General features: G+C 35.3%; 4 protein-coding genes across 4 annotated transcripts in view; 2 read left to right on the top strand and 2 right to left on the bottom strand.

Annotated features, from left to right (window-relative positions):
- Nucleotides 1-2961, top strand: part of LOTGIDRAFT_239422 (hypothetical protein) — a gene marked incomplete at both ends in the record, with an annotated part of 5457 nt that extends 2496 nt beyond the window's left edge. Inside the window, 4 exons of the mRNA XM_009055447.1 lie at nt 844-1537; nt 1720-1857; nt 2178-2432; nt 2921-2961. Of these exons, the coding sequence (XP_009053695.1) occupies nt 844-1537; nt 1720-1857; nt 2178-2432; nt 2921-2961 (1128 nt within the window). The remainder of the gene's footprint in view (nt 1-843; nt 1538-1719; nt 1858-2177; nt 2433-2920) is intronic.
- A 1557-nt stretch (nt 2962-4518) lies between these two features.
- On the bottom strand, nt 4519-6889 carry LOTGIDRAFT_227222 (hypothetical protein). The gene is made up of 6 exons (XM_009055446.1): nt 6754-6889; nt 6226-6259; nt 5861-6004; nt 5457-5553; nt 5121-5269; nt 4519-4839 (listed from the first exon to the last, which is right to left on the bottom strand). The coding sequence occupies exons 1-6, from the start codon at nt 6754-6756 to the stop codon at nt 4805-4807; spliced, it is 462 nt and encodes a 153-aa protein (XP_009053694.1). The 5' UTR covers nt 6757-6889; the 3' UTR covers nt 4519-4804.
- A 1060-nt stretch (nt 6890-7949) lies between these two features.
- Nucleotides 7950-10184, top strand: LOTGIDRAFT_175108 (hypothetical protein). The gene is made up of 6 exons (XM_009055445.1): nt 7950-7972; nt 8156-8455; nt 8922-9003; nt 9146-9228; nt 9591-9643; nt 9919-10184. Exons 3-6 carry the CDS (start codon nt 8946-8948, stop codon nt 10043-10045), a joined length of 321 nt encoding a protein of 106 aa, XP_009053693.1. The 5' UTR covers nt 7950-7972; nt 8156-8455; nt 8922-8945; the 3' UTR covers nt 10046-10184.
- A 169-nt stretch (nt 10185-10353) lies between these two features.
- Nucleotides 10354-12895, bottom strand: LOTGIDRAFT_202320 (hypothetical protein). The gene is made up of 4 exons (XM_009055444.1): nt 12382-12895; nt 11890-11963; nt 11526-11616; nt 10354-11079 (listed from the first exon to the last, which is right to left on the bottom strand). Exons 1-4 carry the CDS (start codon nt 12854-12856, stop codon nt 10802-10804), a joined length of 918 nt encoding a protein of 305 aa, XP_009053692.1. The 5' UTR covers nt 12857-12895; the 3' UTR covers nt 10354-10801.
- Nucleotides 12896-14721: the final 1826 nt, after the last annotated feature.

Below are 14721 nucleotides of genomic sequence, written 5' to 3'. Positions count from 1 at the left end.
TGCCGGTATAACTTATTTTAAGCTGTGAATCGGAGCTCAACTTCAATATCGCCATCAAAGTCATTGAACGTACAAAGTCAACCAAGTGAAGACTAGTTATAATGCATTAACTTATCTTAAAAATCCGCATGGTGTGGGTCGAGTTTATTGAAAAATTTGATTAAAGAATTAAATGTCAGGGTGATGTTGCTAGGTGTTTTCTAGAAAATAATTACATAAATAAAGGCGTGATCACTGTATTGGGTGGGTGTGGTAAGAACGACAAATGGGCATATTACGAGAGGAATATGATAAATAAAAAGTAAAAATTATCCAAGGATATGTCTCCATGTTGACAAATCCAGTTGCAGAGACGTATCAGGTGTTCCGGGAGAGTGAACAGAAAACCTGTATCGCAAGCGACATCCACCATCAACTTTAACAGTGGAGTTCCAGCTCAAATGCGAGATATACCTTCAGTGAAGCTTTAATTTAGCAGTCCCCACACATTCTCTTTAACTGTAAATTAACACCTTATACCTGATACAATATAATGTGAATACAATGCACTAGAGAGAAAAGCCCCACTGGTGTTAATCTGAATGTCTATCGTTATGACACGAATTAATCTTTATGGTGTTTTATTGTACATTATTTACGCTAACAACGTAAACAGTAGGGCTCTCAATACACACCCCTGACGTACTTCTATTTCATAAAAAATCACCGAATAGTTGAATGAATGAACGCACATAAAATGTGAGTGAATACATGAATAAATGAGTGAATAATTAAATGAAAAAACATTAGGAAATTAAAGATGGATTGCAAAAGTAGTAACCAAGAAACTCTTACTTCTTTCAGGCAGATACTGAGGAACAAAAGCCAACAACACAAACCGAACAGATTGCGGAAAATACCGAAAAAACTACGGAAAATACCGAGCAAACTACGGAAAATACCGAAGAGTCAACGGAGCAAACTACGGAGCAGACTGAAGAACAAGCAAACGCAGACACCAAAGAAACCGTTGAAGAAGGCGCGGAGCAGACGCAGGAAAATGGAGACGAGACAGTGACGGAAGTGACCGAAGAACAAGCGGAAAATACCGACGAACAAACAGAAGATACTGAACAAACCGAACAAGTCACGGAAACAATCGAAGAAGTCGAAGAACCACCAGAAGAACCAGCAGCAGAACAGGGAGATGTGGTCGAAGAACAGACAGTTCAAATAGAAGAGGTAACGGAAGAGCAAACGGAACAGACCGAAGAGCAAACGGAACAGACCGAAGAGCAAACGGAACAGACCGAAGAGCAAACGGAACAGACCGAAGAACTAACGGAACAGACCGAAGAGCAAACGGAACAGACCGAAGAACAAACGGAACAGACCGAAGAGCAAACGGAACAGACCGAAGAACAAACGGAACAGACCGAAGAACAAACGGAACAGACCGAAGAACAAACGGACCAAGTAGTAGAACAAGAAGAGGAACCTCTGACCAATGGTGATGAAGCGCCAGCAGATCTCGACTTATCGGAAGAGAAAAAAGAAAGTAGGTATCATTTGATAAATATGACTTTGGTATAAATAGCATTCAGATTCAGATTTCAGGCTGTGCACGTTAAAAATCCCGCAGTTGCCTCGTTGAACACTGGATGGCGTTGTCCGTCTTCATTAGCCAAATCAGGCACAAAAAAATAGGACGAAAAACTCATTTCATATCATTTCTTTCAGAATTACGAGAAGTATTTGCCATGTATACAGATGATGATTTCATTGATTATAGAGGATTCAAAAAGTTAATACGATGTTTCGGTCAGAATCCAGTGGAAGCTGAATCTAGAGAATGGTACAGCAGTGCCGATCAAAATCGTAAGTATCTATGCTTTAACAGCATTCAGTTCATTAAGGATATGTCAAAAAATCATTGCCCCCATCAGGGATTACAGGAATGAACGAAAAATCAAACCAAATAAGCATCTTTGGTTATGTGGACGAACCAAAAGAGATGCCAAGTTGAATAACCCAGACGTAGATTGACATCAAACGTTCAAGAAGAATGTAAATGATTCGTCTAGCAAGCAACAGCTAACGCAGTGCCACCTCCAACAGTCAAAGGTCGACATTCTCATAACGATGCTCTCTCTATGGTCCGCGCTCCTTCCAATTTTAATTTACAAATCAATTTACAGAGGATGGGAAGATCAACTTTGAAGAATTCTGCAGATTGTTTTTGAAATACAAAGAACCTGAAGATGTCTTGAAAACCGAGATCTTGAACTGCGTCCGCAGGATCTTTCCGAATGAAGACGAAGAGATCGAGCTTAATAAGGTCATTCACATCATGTCCAAACTGGAGCGAGAAGCCAGCGATCTCTCTAAAGCTGATATTGAACGATTCTGCCAAGATATGGACATCAACGGCAATGGCAAAATTGATGCTGCAGGTAAGCTCGGGGTTGGTCTTAACCAATAAGAGTTAAGGCTGGTATTAATATAAAGGAAAAGCAGGAACTAGGTGGAGCTATGGTTAGCGTTGGACCTGAACAATGCGTTTACAGATATTTTTGACACGAAAGCGTCCTATCGTTGGTGTGCTTAAGGTCCTTTCTGAGCACTGTCAGGGATATGGATACTTATCAAGGCATTATTGAAAAGGGTTTATCTTTAGGCATTGTGAATAAGGCAACACGCATGGTGGATAAAGGTACACCACATGCAATATGAAACGTCTTCACTCGTGGTGGATAAGGGTACGCCTTCACTCGTGGTGGATAAGGGTACGCCTTCACGCGTGGTGGATAAGCCACATCTTCAGGCATTGTAAAATAAGGGTACACCTAACACCTAAACGAACGGGATTCCACTCACGATAATGCAAATATGGGTGCTTAAAGGCACAGAATATTAATAAATGTTTTTTATATCGTTTCAGAATTTGTAAGTGTTTTATGTGGTAGCGGAGTGAACGTGTAAAAAAATTGTGGAGATTCTCAAAACTGTTATCTTTTAACTATTGTTACCACGAAGTGCCAACTTTCTCCAGGAGTCAAACTTTCTCATTCCTTTTCGTCTACATTTCCCATCCTCCTTCACTACTAGCCTTCTGATGACTGTCTTGCTGAAACAAGCTGCTGTCCTCTCCGATAGGACATGTTGGTCCATATCCTCTTCGCAACAACAATTACAATAGCCGAGCTCATATTATCCTGATAAACTTCGTCAATTTCAAACAAGATGATCTTAAACATATATATCAACAGCAAAACAACGCCAGATGAGCTTTCACCAGAATAAGCTTTTAACTAGGAGGAGCTTTCATTCAGTGTAAGCTTTCAACTCGGATGGGCTGTCATCTAGGATAAGCTTACATCCTGTTTTTCATCAAGTATTGAGCTTTCCTCGGGGTGTATTAGTTAATAATTGTATATAATAATATTTATCAACTTTTTCTTTACTGCCTTTCTCTTGGATATTAAATGCACCTAAAATGGATTTTAAAAAGGGAAATTGAAGGCTAAGGCTATATTGTTAGTAGCATACGGTTTGTTTTTCGACCATCTGGGTCAAAAATTCATTACGACCATCTTGGATCGTAGAGCAATTAGGAACTAAGTAAAGGGAGACTTTTGTGGGATCGTATTCCAAAATGCATAAAGTTACGAATGATAAAACTGATGTTGTCCATTTCTATGGGAGGGACCCTCAGATTTAAGGGAAACAAAACTTGTAAGAATATAGGATTAGTCTTCGATTACTTTATGAAATCTTCTTTTTAAAGAAATATTATTACGACTTTGTAAATAATGGCACACATTTTAATTGAACGCAACATCTCAGCATTAAAAACCCTTTCCAGGCAGCTTAAAAAGCATTCAAATAGCACAATCAAAGCCAACCAAGATTATACCAATTATTATGTACATACTAAGTATTTTAGTAGTTTATCATAAGAATGTAATGGTACAAGCATTATGCAAATTTATGCAAATATATTCAAGTATTAATCCACTGTGATAATAGCCAATAAGATATATATATTATATAGATAGATATACCGCACAATATTATTAATTATTTGTTTTTTCTAAAATAAAATTTAGTTTTCGCTAAATTCCGATTTTTATTCGCCCAATGATTCTAGACAAATAGGGGAGGTGTATGATTGTAGATATTTGTGGGTCATACTTTGGACAATTGATCTAGCTACTGTGCTTTGTGTGCCGTGTATTTGTGTATAAATGGATTTTTCCCGATTTTTTGGATGTAAAAAAGGGGTGCGTATTATATTCGCAATTATATGATATCGGCAGTTTTCTCTGGTCAAAATGCTCTCAATTTTGATCACTGCATTTGCTACAGTACCATCATAACGACAAACAGTTTTATTGAATACATTCGGGTAGAGAGAAGCCAATTGGTCAGCCGGAAGCATAAAAGATGACAAAGTAAATGAGTGAATTTTAAAAAGGCAATTGGACACGCTAAAAGCGATAATAAAAATGGCTGACGTGTATGACAAACAGCATTGGTGGATTTTAAAAATTTATTTTGTATAAAAGGAATTAAATATACAATAACTTAAAAAGAAATATCTATTAATAAAAATTATTTTTATAAATGATTAGGTCAGCCAACCTGAAAAGGTACCAATCGTTCTACCTCAAAACAAAATAGACTGCTCCAGGTCGTTTGGAATCTTCCATGGATGTGCATAATGTCTCCTTATTTAACTGTTCTTATGTATGGAAATAAGTCAACATAACTAAAATACATGTACTGCCTGCCCTGATTTATAAATAAAGTCAGCAAGAACCATTTATAAACATGGCTGCAACAAAAATTTCACGAATTCTGAAAAAAAAAGAAAAATAATGAACATTATAGATGATCTAATGAACTAGTGAAAAAATTAATAAAAACCCATTCACACTGGCAGAAATAATTGAACATCCACTTCCCCTTCAATTTAAATTTTCTTGATGCACTTGAGGAAAAATAAACAGCTTAGGAACTAGGTTATTGCCATATAATGGATTGTTGTCAGGTGTCAATTTTTCTCCTTCTCCCTTTCTTTCTTTAAGGATATTACACCCTCAGAATATAATTTATACGACTGAGGGGAGATAACCAACCGTTGTAATCAATCTTGCCATCTCTATTTAAATCAGCCACTTTTATCATCAGATCTACCTCCTCCTCTGATAAAACTTCTCCAAACTTCGTCATCAGCCTTTTCAATTCAAACTTGTCTATATATTTATTGTCATCTCTATCCACTATTCTGGAAGATGGAACAAAAATAAATAATTAAGTATAAAAGGGGGATAATCAGCAAAAGAGTAAGCAGAGTTAAGTCAAGTATGTGGACTCTATGAAATGGACACAGCCAAAAAGAGCAAGAAGAGTTAGCAAAAGAAATCTTTCCAGTCATGGTTACATTGTTCCAGTTCATAAAGATTTCACCTCACCTAAAGGCTCTGATCATATCATCTTTCTCCTCTTCTCTAGATCGTTGTTTATTTTTCATCAAAGCCACAAATTCACTGAATTCTATTTTACCATTTTCTGTAAAAAAAAATTAAAAAATTCCCAATTCAATAAATTGTTGGTGACATTGCAAAAATTATGAGGGTTGGTTTTAAATCATGAAACACCCAACAGCTCCTTGATGAGATATTTTTGCCTTTACTTTGTGTCTCAGACCTTTAAAATTGATTCAAAATATTTAATTGTTGTGTGAGAGCTGTTGACAACATGTACTTGATTTTCAAGTGAACACATCAACTTCAAAATTTTGTAAGTAGTAACACCTAGAAACAACATGGCGATAGAGTATGAACTGTCGATTCCCATTCCAAGTAAGAGGACTCACTATTTTTATCAAGTTGTGTAGCTATTTCTTTAATTTCTTTCTCAGTGGGATTCAGATCTAGCCCTCGTAACACTACCCCAAGTTCATCAGTTGAAATGTAACCATCTTTATTGGCATCAAATAAATCGAATACCTCCTTCCAAACTGAAATAAGACAAATTTTAATGGTACAACTTACTTCTGATCAGTTCAAGTCCTTTTGCCATGGCCAGTTACTTTGTGAGTTGGTCTAGCTTTCAACCCTTTAATCTAATAGAAAAACTAACATTATGGCCATTTCTAAAACAGTTTCTAGAGTATGTGATAAAATTATGATAATCTAATTATATTGCCATTGGTTTCAATTTTTATTCCTAAAAATTTACCTTTGATTTTTTCTTCCTCTTCTTGTTTACTTCCCTACAACAAATAAATAAATAAACAAATAAATAAAACAACAAATAAATAAATAAACAAATAAATGTTGAATGAATGAATGAATATGTGAATGAATGAATATGTGAATGAATGAATGAATGAATGAATGAATGAATGAATGAATGAATGAATGAATGAATGAATATATTTAATAACTAAAAAGCCAGGTTATTTATATTCAGATACAAATAATTATTGCAATTTAGTGGTAGTTTAAAGCATAGCCTATACATATTGTAGCTAAGGGGAGGCAGCTATGCTTTCTACTGGCCTCTTAATAGAGCTTTTGTTGGTTCCATAGAAATATAGAAAAACATGCTCAAACAGAAAGCAATATATGCATTACTCGTTCAGTTTACTGGCCTACACTAATAAATAGCTTTCTTAATTAGAATTCAACTAATTAGGCTCATAGCCAGTTTTGCCTATCAAATTCAAAGGCTGGGATTCCACTTGGCCCATTTCCTATAACTTACCATTGTTAGGTCATAAATTATACCTAATTATACCAATCACAAATCGTTTTCCATGAATAATAACAAATTATCGATTGGATAGCAATGATCTCCAACGTAAACAAAACACAGGTATTGATTACAATCTTGATTATCTAGTCTCTTTTTTCTATTAAAATGTCTACGGACGCACCTGTAAACTGGATAACATAGACTGATCTTCAGCACTGGTTTTGATTGTCAAGTCTCTTTTTTCTATTCTTATGTCTAAAGATGTACCTGTAGACTGGATAGCCAAGTCTGGTACTGACTTATTTATTAAACCAAAAGCACTGGTTTTCGAAAGTAAGCCCAATTTGAGTATTAATTTTAGTCAACAGCCCAAAATCTATAATTTCGATGTTATGAATTACATAATAAGTGTTTTGCAATATTAATCAGGACACAATTCTATTTCGTTCGTTTGGTGTTTTAAATATTCAAATTTTCTAGGTTCTCAAATTTGTAAGAAACCTGTTTATATCCGGTAGTCGCGAGTTATTATTGCATCAGGCGCGAGTAATAAAGTGAAAGTAGGAGAAAATGGATGAAGAGGACTATGAATTCGGCGAGGAAGAGAACATAGGCACAGAAATTGAACCGGGAAAAGAACCGAAAATTCCAGAAATTAAATATGAATGTAAGTTTATAAATTCTTATAAAAATCGTGACACGAAATTGTTTTGATTTGTACAAATGACAAGCAATGCTTGGCAAGTGTCATAACTTAGATCCAAATGTTGCAATGTGTTGACTTGCCGAGTTTTTTTTAGTCATAACAAATCACCTAATGATGGACTGACAGATGACAAATAAATTTGACACGCTTAAAAATGATGTGTCGAACATTAGTATTTATAAACATTGAAAATATTGTATTCTATATCACAAAATAGTAGACCCTATTCCCTTGGCCTTATTGATGATCAAATTTTAGCCTTTTAGAGTCTTCTCTGTCACCTATTTTAGCTTCAAAGGAATTCTCCCTACCTCTCTGACATATGATTAAGCTTGAATTATCACCCCAAAGGCAATAGGAGGCAATAAGAAGGGGTGAGATGGATTCCCCTTGGCTTTTCTCTAGAAGAAGTTATTGAATTCTTAATATTCCTGTATCTAAACTAACATTATTCCAAAGCATTTGTCTTTGAAATCTGAATTATTTTTCCATTGTAGATTTAGATCACACTGCAGATGTACAGTAAGTTTATCATATTTACCAAACAGACTATGACAGGTCTAATTAAGATTGCTTGTGAAATTTGTTTGCAAAAAAAAGAAGCCAAGTAAAGACTAAAGTTCATTTCATTAGTTAAGTAAAGATGGTGCTCAAATCAATATTTTTTATTCCTGTAATTTAATTTTTTTAAATTATATTTTTCAGGTTACATTCCTGTATCCTTTGTAAAAATAAATTGAAGAGGTTCTCAAAAGATTCAAGGCATAGAACTCTTGCAATAAAAACAAATTTAGATAGAAAAACAATGCAAAACAAAGAAATGTAGCTCTAATTATCTTCAAAATGTCAAGCAAGCACTATTCATTTTAAAAAGCAGTTAGTAATAGTTTGACATAGTGAAGATGACTTAAATTAATGAAATTATCTAATTTCTAGTGTCCTTATCATCTAGGATTTCCTTAACAATATTCAGCTGGAATTACTTTAAAAGAATCTTTTGAACAGGTGAGGAAGACCTAATAAAAATTTAATCCATTTCCCAGCTAGGTAACATGATTGGATCCACTTCCAGCTCCTGATATTACAACACATCTATAGTTATGTATGTGTAATGAAACGTTGTGTTCAATAATAAATAGAAGTCTATATCCATAAAAACTATTTTCTGTTTCTTAATCTATAGTCCTATATAAAAGCTCAATGATTAATCAACATTGAAGCAATTTTCAATGGACAATTTGCAAATGAAATGGAGTATAACATCCTAGTTTTCTTCATCAGATTTAGTGAGCACTGTGTGCAATGAGGGAAATTTTCACCAAGGCCTCAATTAACAGTCACTGCTACAGAGAAATACTAGATATGTGCTACATTTGGTGCATTTTGAAACACAAACAATGGCATGGTCCATGGCATGGTTTTATATATAATCTTCATCAACTCCAATATTTTGAAATGTTTTGTCTTGCAGGTGGCTACAGCTATGTTTAATTATATGACAACTGATTATGATAAGGTGGAGATGAAATGGTGTCATGAGATAGTAGCTAATGGTGAGTCAGATGAAACAATGGGGTGGGGGGCAAGAAGCAAAGATCTGGGCCTAGATCAAGAAATAATACTTGTTCCCAAACTTCAGACTGAATCTTAAGATTTAAGATCAAGATAAGCTGTATTCTTTAAAATATTTTTCAGGTGATGATCTCCAAGGGTTGTTATACCATTTTTTAGATGAGTTTTTATTTTTATTTTCGGCAGAGCCATGTATAATACCACGAGTAAGTGATTATTTTTATTAATCTGAGCAAAAAACTCCCCTCCCCGCAAAAAATCCCCTCCTCGCAAAAAATCTTTGTCTACAAGTGAAGTCATCAATTTTAGTAGAGAGGGTGTTTGCATCTGAAAATGGTTAGACCAGCATTTTGAAGAGATGACAGTAATTTTTGGGCATAATGATCAAAAATTAACAAATTGGGATGATGTCCTCTGCCCTTCCAAAATAGTTCCAGCCTCACACCAATGGTCTTCAGAATTGTTCCTCTTCCTATCATGCAGCATGGTTAAAATCCAGCTCCTTTATTTAATGAGAGAGAACTCCATAAAATCCTACACATACTATTGTCTTATTGCTCTTTGAAAGGTTGTTGAAATAACAGAGTTTGATTTAGAGAAGTTTCATATCAAGGCTAAAGGGTAAGCAATCATTTCAATTCTATGTACTGGAGTAGAGCTTCAGCCTTAAAACTGAAGAAGATGTGGTCCAGCTGGTACTTGCAAATATGTGGTCCCAATCATTCCAGTTCTTTGCACAATATGTAACTGGGCAAGACAGCATGGGGCTTGGGATGTGGTACCAATATGTGGAATAATGCTGAAGTTTTAGCTCCAAAATTCTCCACTTTCTTTATCTTTTGCTAGGAGAGCAGGCCCTCATTTGTTAGAACTTAAAGAATTCCTTTTTCTTTCAGCTATGGTGAACCATTTGACATCCATAAACATCCTCAGGGCACAGAGGTCAAGGCCATTACATATTCCGCAATGCAGATACTGGATGATAAAGACACACATGATATTTTTGTAGTCATTGACATCTAGCCTTTTTTTGTAAATCGCTCAATTACTTCATACTTTAAAAACACCCCATTTTTGAAAATGTGAAACTTTCGGTTATTAATTCTGATAACATTACTATTACTCTCTTAAAAGTAATTAAATACAATTACTTTTTCATGATAACATTACCTTTTCTGGATTTTGAAAGAGTAAAAGTTCACTCCCATAGATACAACTTTGCTAATTACTTTATAACAATTACTTTTTCGAGATTCAATTACTTTTTCATGATAAATTACTCTTTCTAGATTTTGATAAAGTAATTGTTAACTCATATTACAACATATATTAATTTTTCATAAATCTATTTATTACAAGAACAAATATGTTTTTTATTTTACAATAAATGCTGTTGTTTTTAATCTTGTCTTGGTCATATTTAGGGCTTTAGGGCTAAACTACCATTAGGGACTGGTAGAACCACTTCCACAGGCCACCATCCCATGAGAAAAGGACAAGATCTAACCATTTTAATTGCTTTGAAAGTCATTTCCTTTATAGAAACTTTTCATACCTCAAACAAGATATTTAGTGGTTGTATTTACAAATAACAAACATACCACTAGCCAGAAAAATAGAGAAACTTCTCTAAAATGAAGTCTTGGATCTCGGAACAACCAAAACCTTTGGTGTCATGATCAATGGGATAAAGTATTATCTAGCAGCTGTTATCATGTGGAAGCTTTCATTTTAATTCATTTTTAAAATTGAAATTCTGATTCCAGTTTTTTTCACCACTCACAGACTCTCTTGAAACCTGTAATAGTCTTTTAGAGAAGTCTTGGCCACATTAGCACAAAATTCCTCATTAGTTCCACTAACTAATGCATTAAATGATACAAAATTTTCTCTCTGGGGATCATACTGGGCACGGTTCACTTTCAGCAGGTATAAATGTCTATTTTGAATAAAACGTAGTCTGGATTTAAAGACATGACAATTTTTAACGATTGTTTTGTGGTCGATTTCCATGGTGTTGTGTAAGTAATCGAATATTTTACTAAGATGGCTTGGACCTAAAAAAAATTAAAACCAGCTTAGAATTTGGGAAAAATTACTCAGAATTGGTGTAAAATGGTTCAAAATTATTCTTCAAATTTTGTCCTATAAGAACCAAATTTTTATGCTCATCTGCAAAGTATTCCAGCTTTATTTCAAATAATGTCCATGATGACTTAGATCCCCAAGGATCCTATAACTTAACTTATCTTTCATAAACCTAAATAATAATCTATTCTGAATTATCTGTACCCTTTGGCAACAGTAGCCTGTGGCCCCCCTGCTAAATTTTGTGGCCCCTGCTTGCTCCCCTCAACTAAAGTTCCTCAGAAGCCTCACTGGTTGAAAGTGTGTCAAATAATAAGGAAAGAATGCAGCCAATTTCACCAGATTTTTTTCACTCTCAGATGAAGACTGAAGGTCAAGGCTACTCTATATTCTGTGTGTGTGGAAGTCTACTCACTTTTCATAAAGAAGCCAGGATAGTCTAGAAGAATGGTCTTTAACTCCATGTGACTAAAACCCAGAAACTCTTTACAATGGAATTTATTTTCCTGCAAAGCAAAGTTAACAATATTTTAGAGTTAGAAAAAGCTGGACTGGTTTTGTGGGTTCTCTGAAGGTTTGTTCAGCTGCCAAAACTCAATTGGACAGTAGCATCAGGTGTTTTGGAATAATAAGCATGACTTGCCTAGAAAATGACACACAAGACAGTCCTTAGTGCACTGGAGCTCCATTAAATAAAGCCACTGGCCTAGAACTCAACAACTTAAAGCTATTAAGGGGGACTACAAGAATGAATCTTTTCCAAAGCAGTTAAAAGTTACCTTAATCAACTGCAACATGTGTGGTTTATTCATCAGTTTTGGAGTTTTGGTCAGCACCTCTCTGACTTCTTTTCCTGTAACATAAATACAGTATTATGATTTATCTACCCAACCTGGGTAGTTTTCACCCCCTGGGGGTGTGAAACTAGGGTGTCAGGGGTGTGGCCAGCTGGTGTAGGAGAAGAATTCATTTTTAATTGAGAGAGCACCTCACATGATCACATGCTGAAAATGGGGATGAAACAAATTTTTGGGGTTGTGAAAGGTCCAGGTGATTGCTCCAGGGGTGTGAAGGCTGAAATAGGTTGGGAACCACTGATCTAGAATGACCTATTGAATTATATCTAGAATTAGAACACCCTATAAATTAATATAGAATGACCCATTAAAAAAGATATAGATTGACCTAAATAAAACTATTACAGAATCTACCTAGATTGACCTTCTAAAATCCACCTAAATTGATCTTAACAATAACCTATTAGTATTTACCTGATAAACTAAACATTTTCTGTAAATGGCCCAGTTTTTCATCCACAGATTCCACATCCATCAACAAGATCCTGGAATTGCTGATGATTCTAGACACATCTTTGGATTCAAAACCTTTAGATTTCAGGTAGTTTAAACGATTTTCCAACTCGGCCAAGTCTATCAGTACAATATCCATATTCTTGGTCAAGTATTGTCCAATATTTTCAACATCAAGCCTGGCCAGGAATAACACATGAGGAGCAATATGTTTTTCAAAATCACAAGCCACTAGATATTTGGCTATGCCTTTCCTTTTTTGAACTACACTCAAGTCAACTTGCAGTGCTATTAATTTTTTAAGGCATTTATTTTCATTGACTAATGCTGCAAAGCTGAAGACCTTGGGAAAGATTTTCTTTGGCAGTCTTTCATGGATATCCAGTTTTGTAGTAGTTTCGATTGGTTCCAATTCAGTGATACGATGATCTGACATCTTCAATACTTCTTTGAATTGTGAAGCTAAACTGGTTTGAGTTGCAGAATGTGATTCTGAAAGGAATTCAGTAGAAGCATCTGAAGCTGAACCTGAACTGGTTTGAGTTGCAGTGGTTGATTCTGAACCTGAACTGGTTTGAGTTGCAGTGGTGGATTCTGAACCTAATCTAACTTGAGAAAAGTTCTCTGATGCTGACCCTAAACCCGTTAGAGTTGAAGTCTCTGATCCCAAACCAGTTTCAGGTGAAGTACCGGTATTTGATTCTAAACTTAACCTTGTCTTCTTTGGAACCTCAAGAGGCGCTTTGGCTTCTTCCACTTCTGTTAGATTTTTACTTGAATCTGGAGTTGTGCTGTAAACTGCTTTTGATCCATGACAACCATAACATGACCTGAGGTATTGAGAATTTAGAAGGAATTTTCTTCCTCCTGATACCAATGGCAATGCTTTTAACATTTTTAAAGTTTATATGTCATGGACAATTCTGAAACAGAACATATAAACGGTGTTAAGAGCCTGCACCTGCACACTCACAGGCTAATGAAGACTAGCAACATTACACAGTGGACTATGAGGGAAATACTATATTAGTTGACATAAATATTCTGTTATTAACTTTAGAGTTCCAGATACGTAGTTATCGCCAGTGCCATGGACTCATGGAGATATTAATTGTGGTCTGGTACGTAATTAAACGCATAAGACATCATTTATTTTATAAGTGTGATTTGCATATAGATGACAACGGCATGAATACATTCTCTAAGGACATTTTACCTGGGATTTGGTGAAACTAGACAGCTTAATAACTTACAAAAACCTTTATCAACAAGGTTATTAACTTCACCATGCTGAGTAGCCATAAAAACGGTTTGCGCATGCCCAGAAATTAAACATGGCGGCTCCTACAACATAAACAATAATGCAGTACAGTCAAGTAACCTAATTTCGTGCTAACCTATTTTTCGTGCATCTCCGGAAATATAAATAATTCACATGCGCGACCTCGACTGACCTCTGCATTTGCATGTTTTGATAAACATAGGTTATCTCTACAACGCCAACCTGAAAAAAAAATTGTCGTTTCAAAGCCACGTCAAATTTATTATTTATTTCTAACATGAAACAAAATGACGGATTTCAGTTATTACCAAATAGCCTATCACAATTTATATCGGCCGAATTTCCTGATAATTCCAAGCTCTAATCGGAATTTCACGTGTTTACAATAAAATTCTTAGGGGAATAACTTTGACTGGAATTTTTTAAAATGTATATTACGAAGTAGTTCAATTAAGTGACCAATTTAAAGAATTGCACATCTGAATAATAGGACAGAAATGAGGAAGTTTCGGATTAGATAACTCATTAGTATAAGAAGAACTTAAAAAATCCAAGCTCTCGCAGGTATTACGTCATAATAGAAACCCACGTAAAAGAAGCAGATGTAACTAAAACTTTTATAAGGCACTTAACAGCCACAAGGAATAGGGCGAACGGAATGCCTTCAAAGGGATACGATACTTTGTCCGTAATAGTGGTCGCCTCGACCCTATGTTTGGGAACTTTGTTGGTCAGTCACCAAACGGTTGGAGATAAAGACCTAAATTCAAAGGAAGAAACAGTAAGTACCTACAGAGATATAATAAAATATAGTCGAAAGTTTGGCATATCTTCAGTCCTCCCTACTTCCAGGGGAAAATCCTGACCACTTATCGATATTAGATTGATTTACATCATACTTTTCTGCCCCGATCGGACAAATGAAGACGACGAACTCCATGCAGTGTGTATTAAGGGAAATCTTGTCCGAGCAGCGAGAGATACCTCAATCTCTAGCAGAATGATACCCCCTTCCCTTT

The sequence above is a fragment of the Lottia gigantea genome (genome assembly GCF_000327385.1).
Source record: "Lottia gigantea unplaced genomic scaffold LOTGIsca_240, whole genome shotgun sequence".
NCBI lineage: Eukaryota > Metazoa > Mollusca > Gastropoda > Lottiidae > Lottia > Lottia gigantea.
This window is presented reverse-complemented; position numbering and strand designations above follow the sequence as displayed.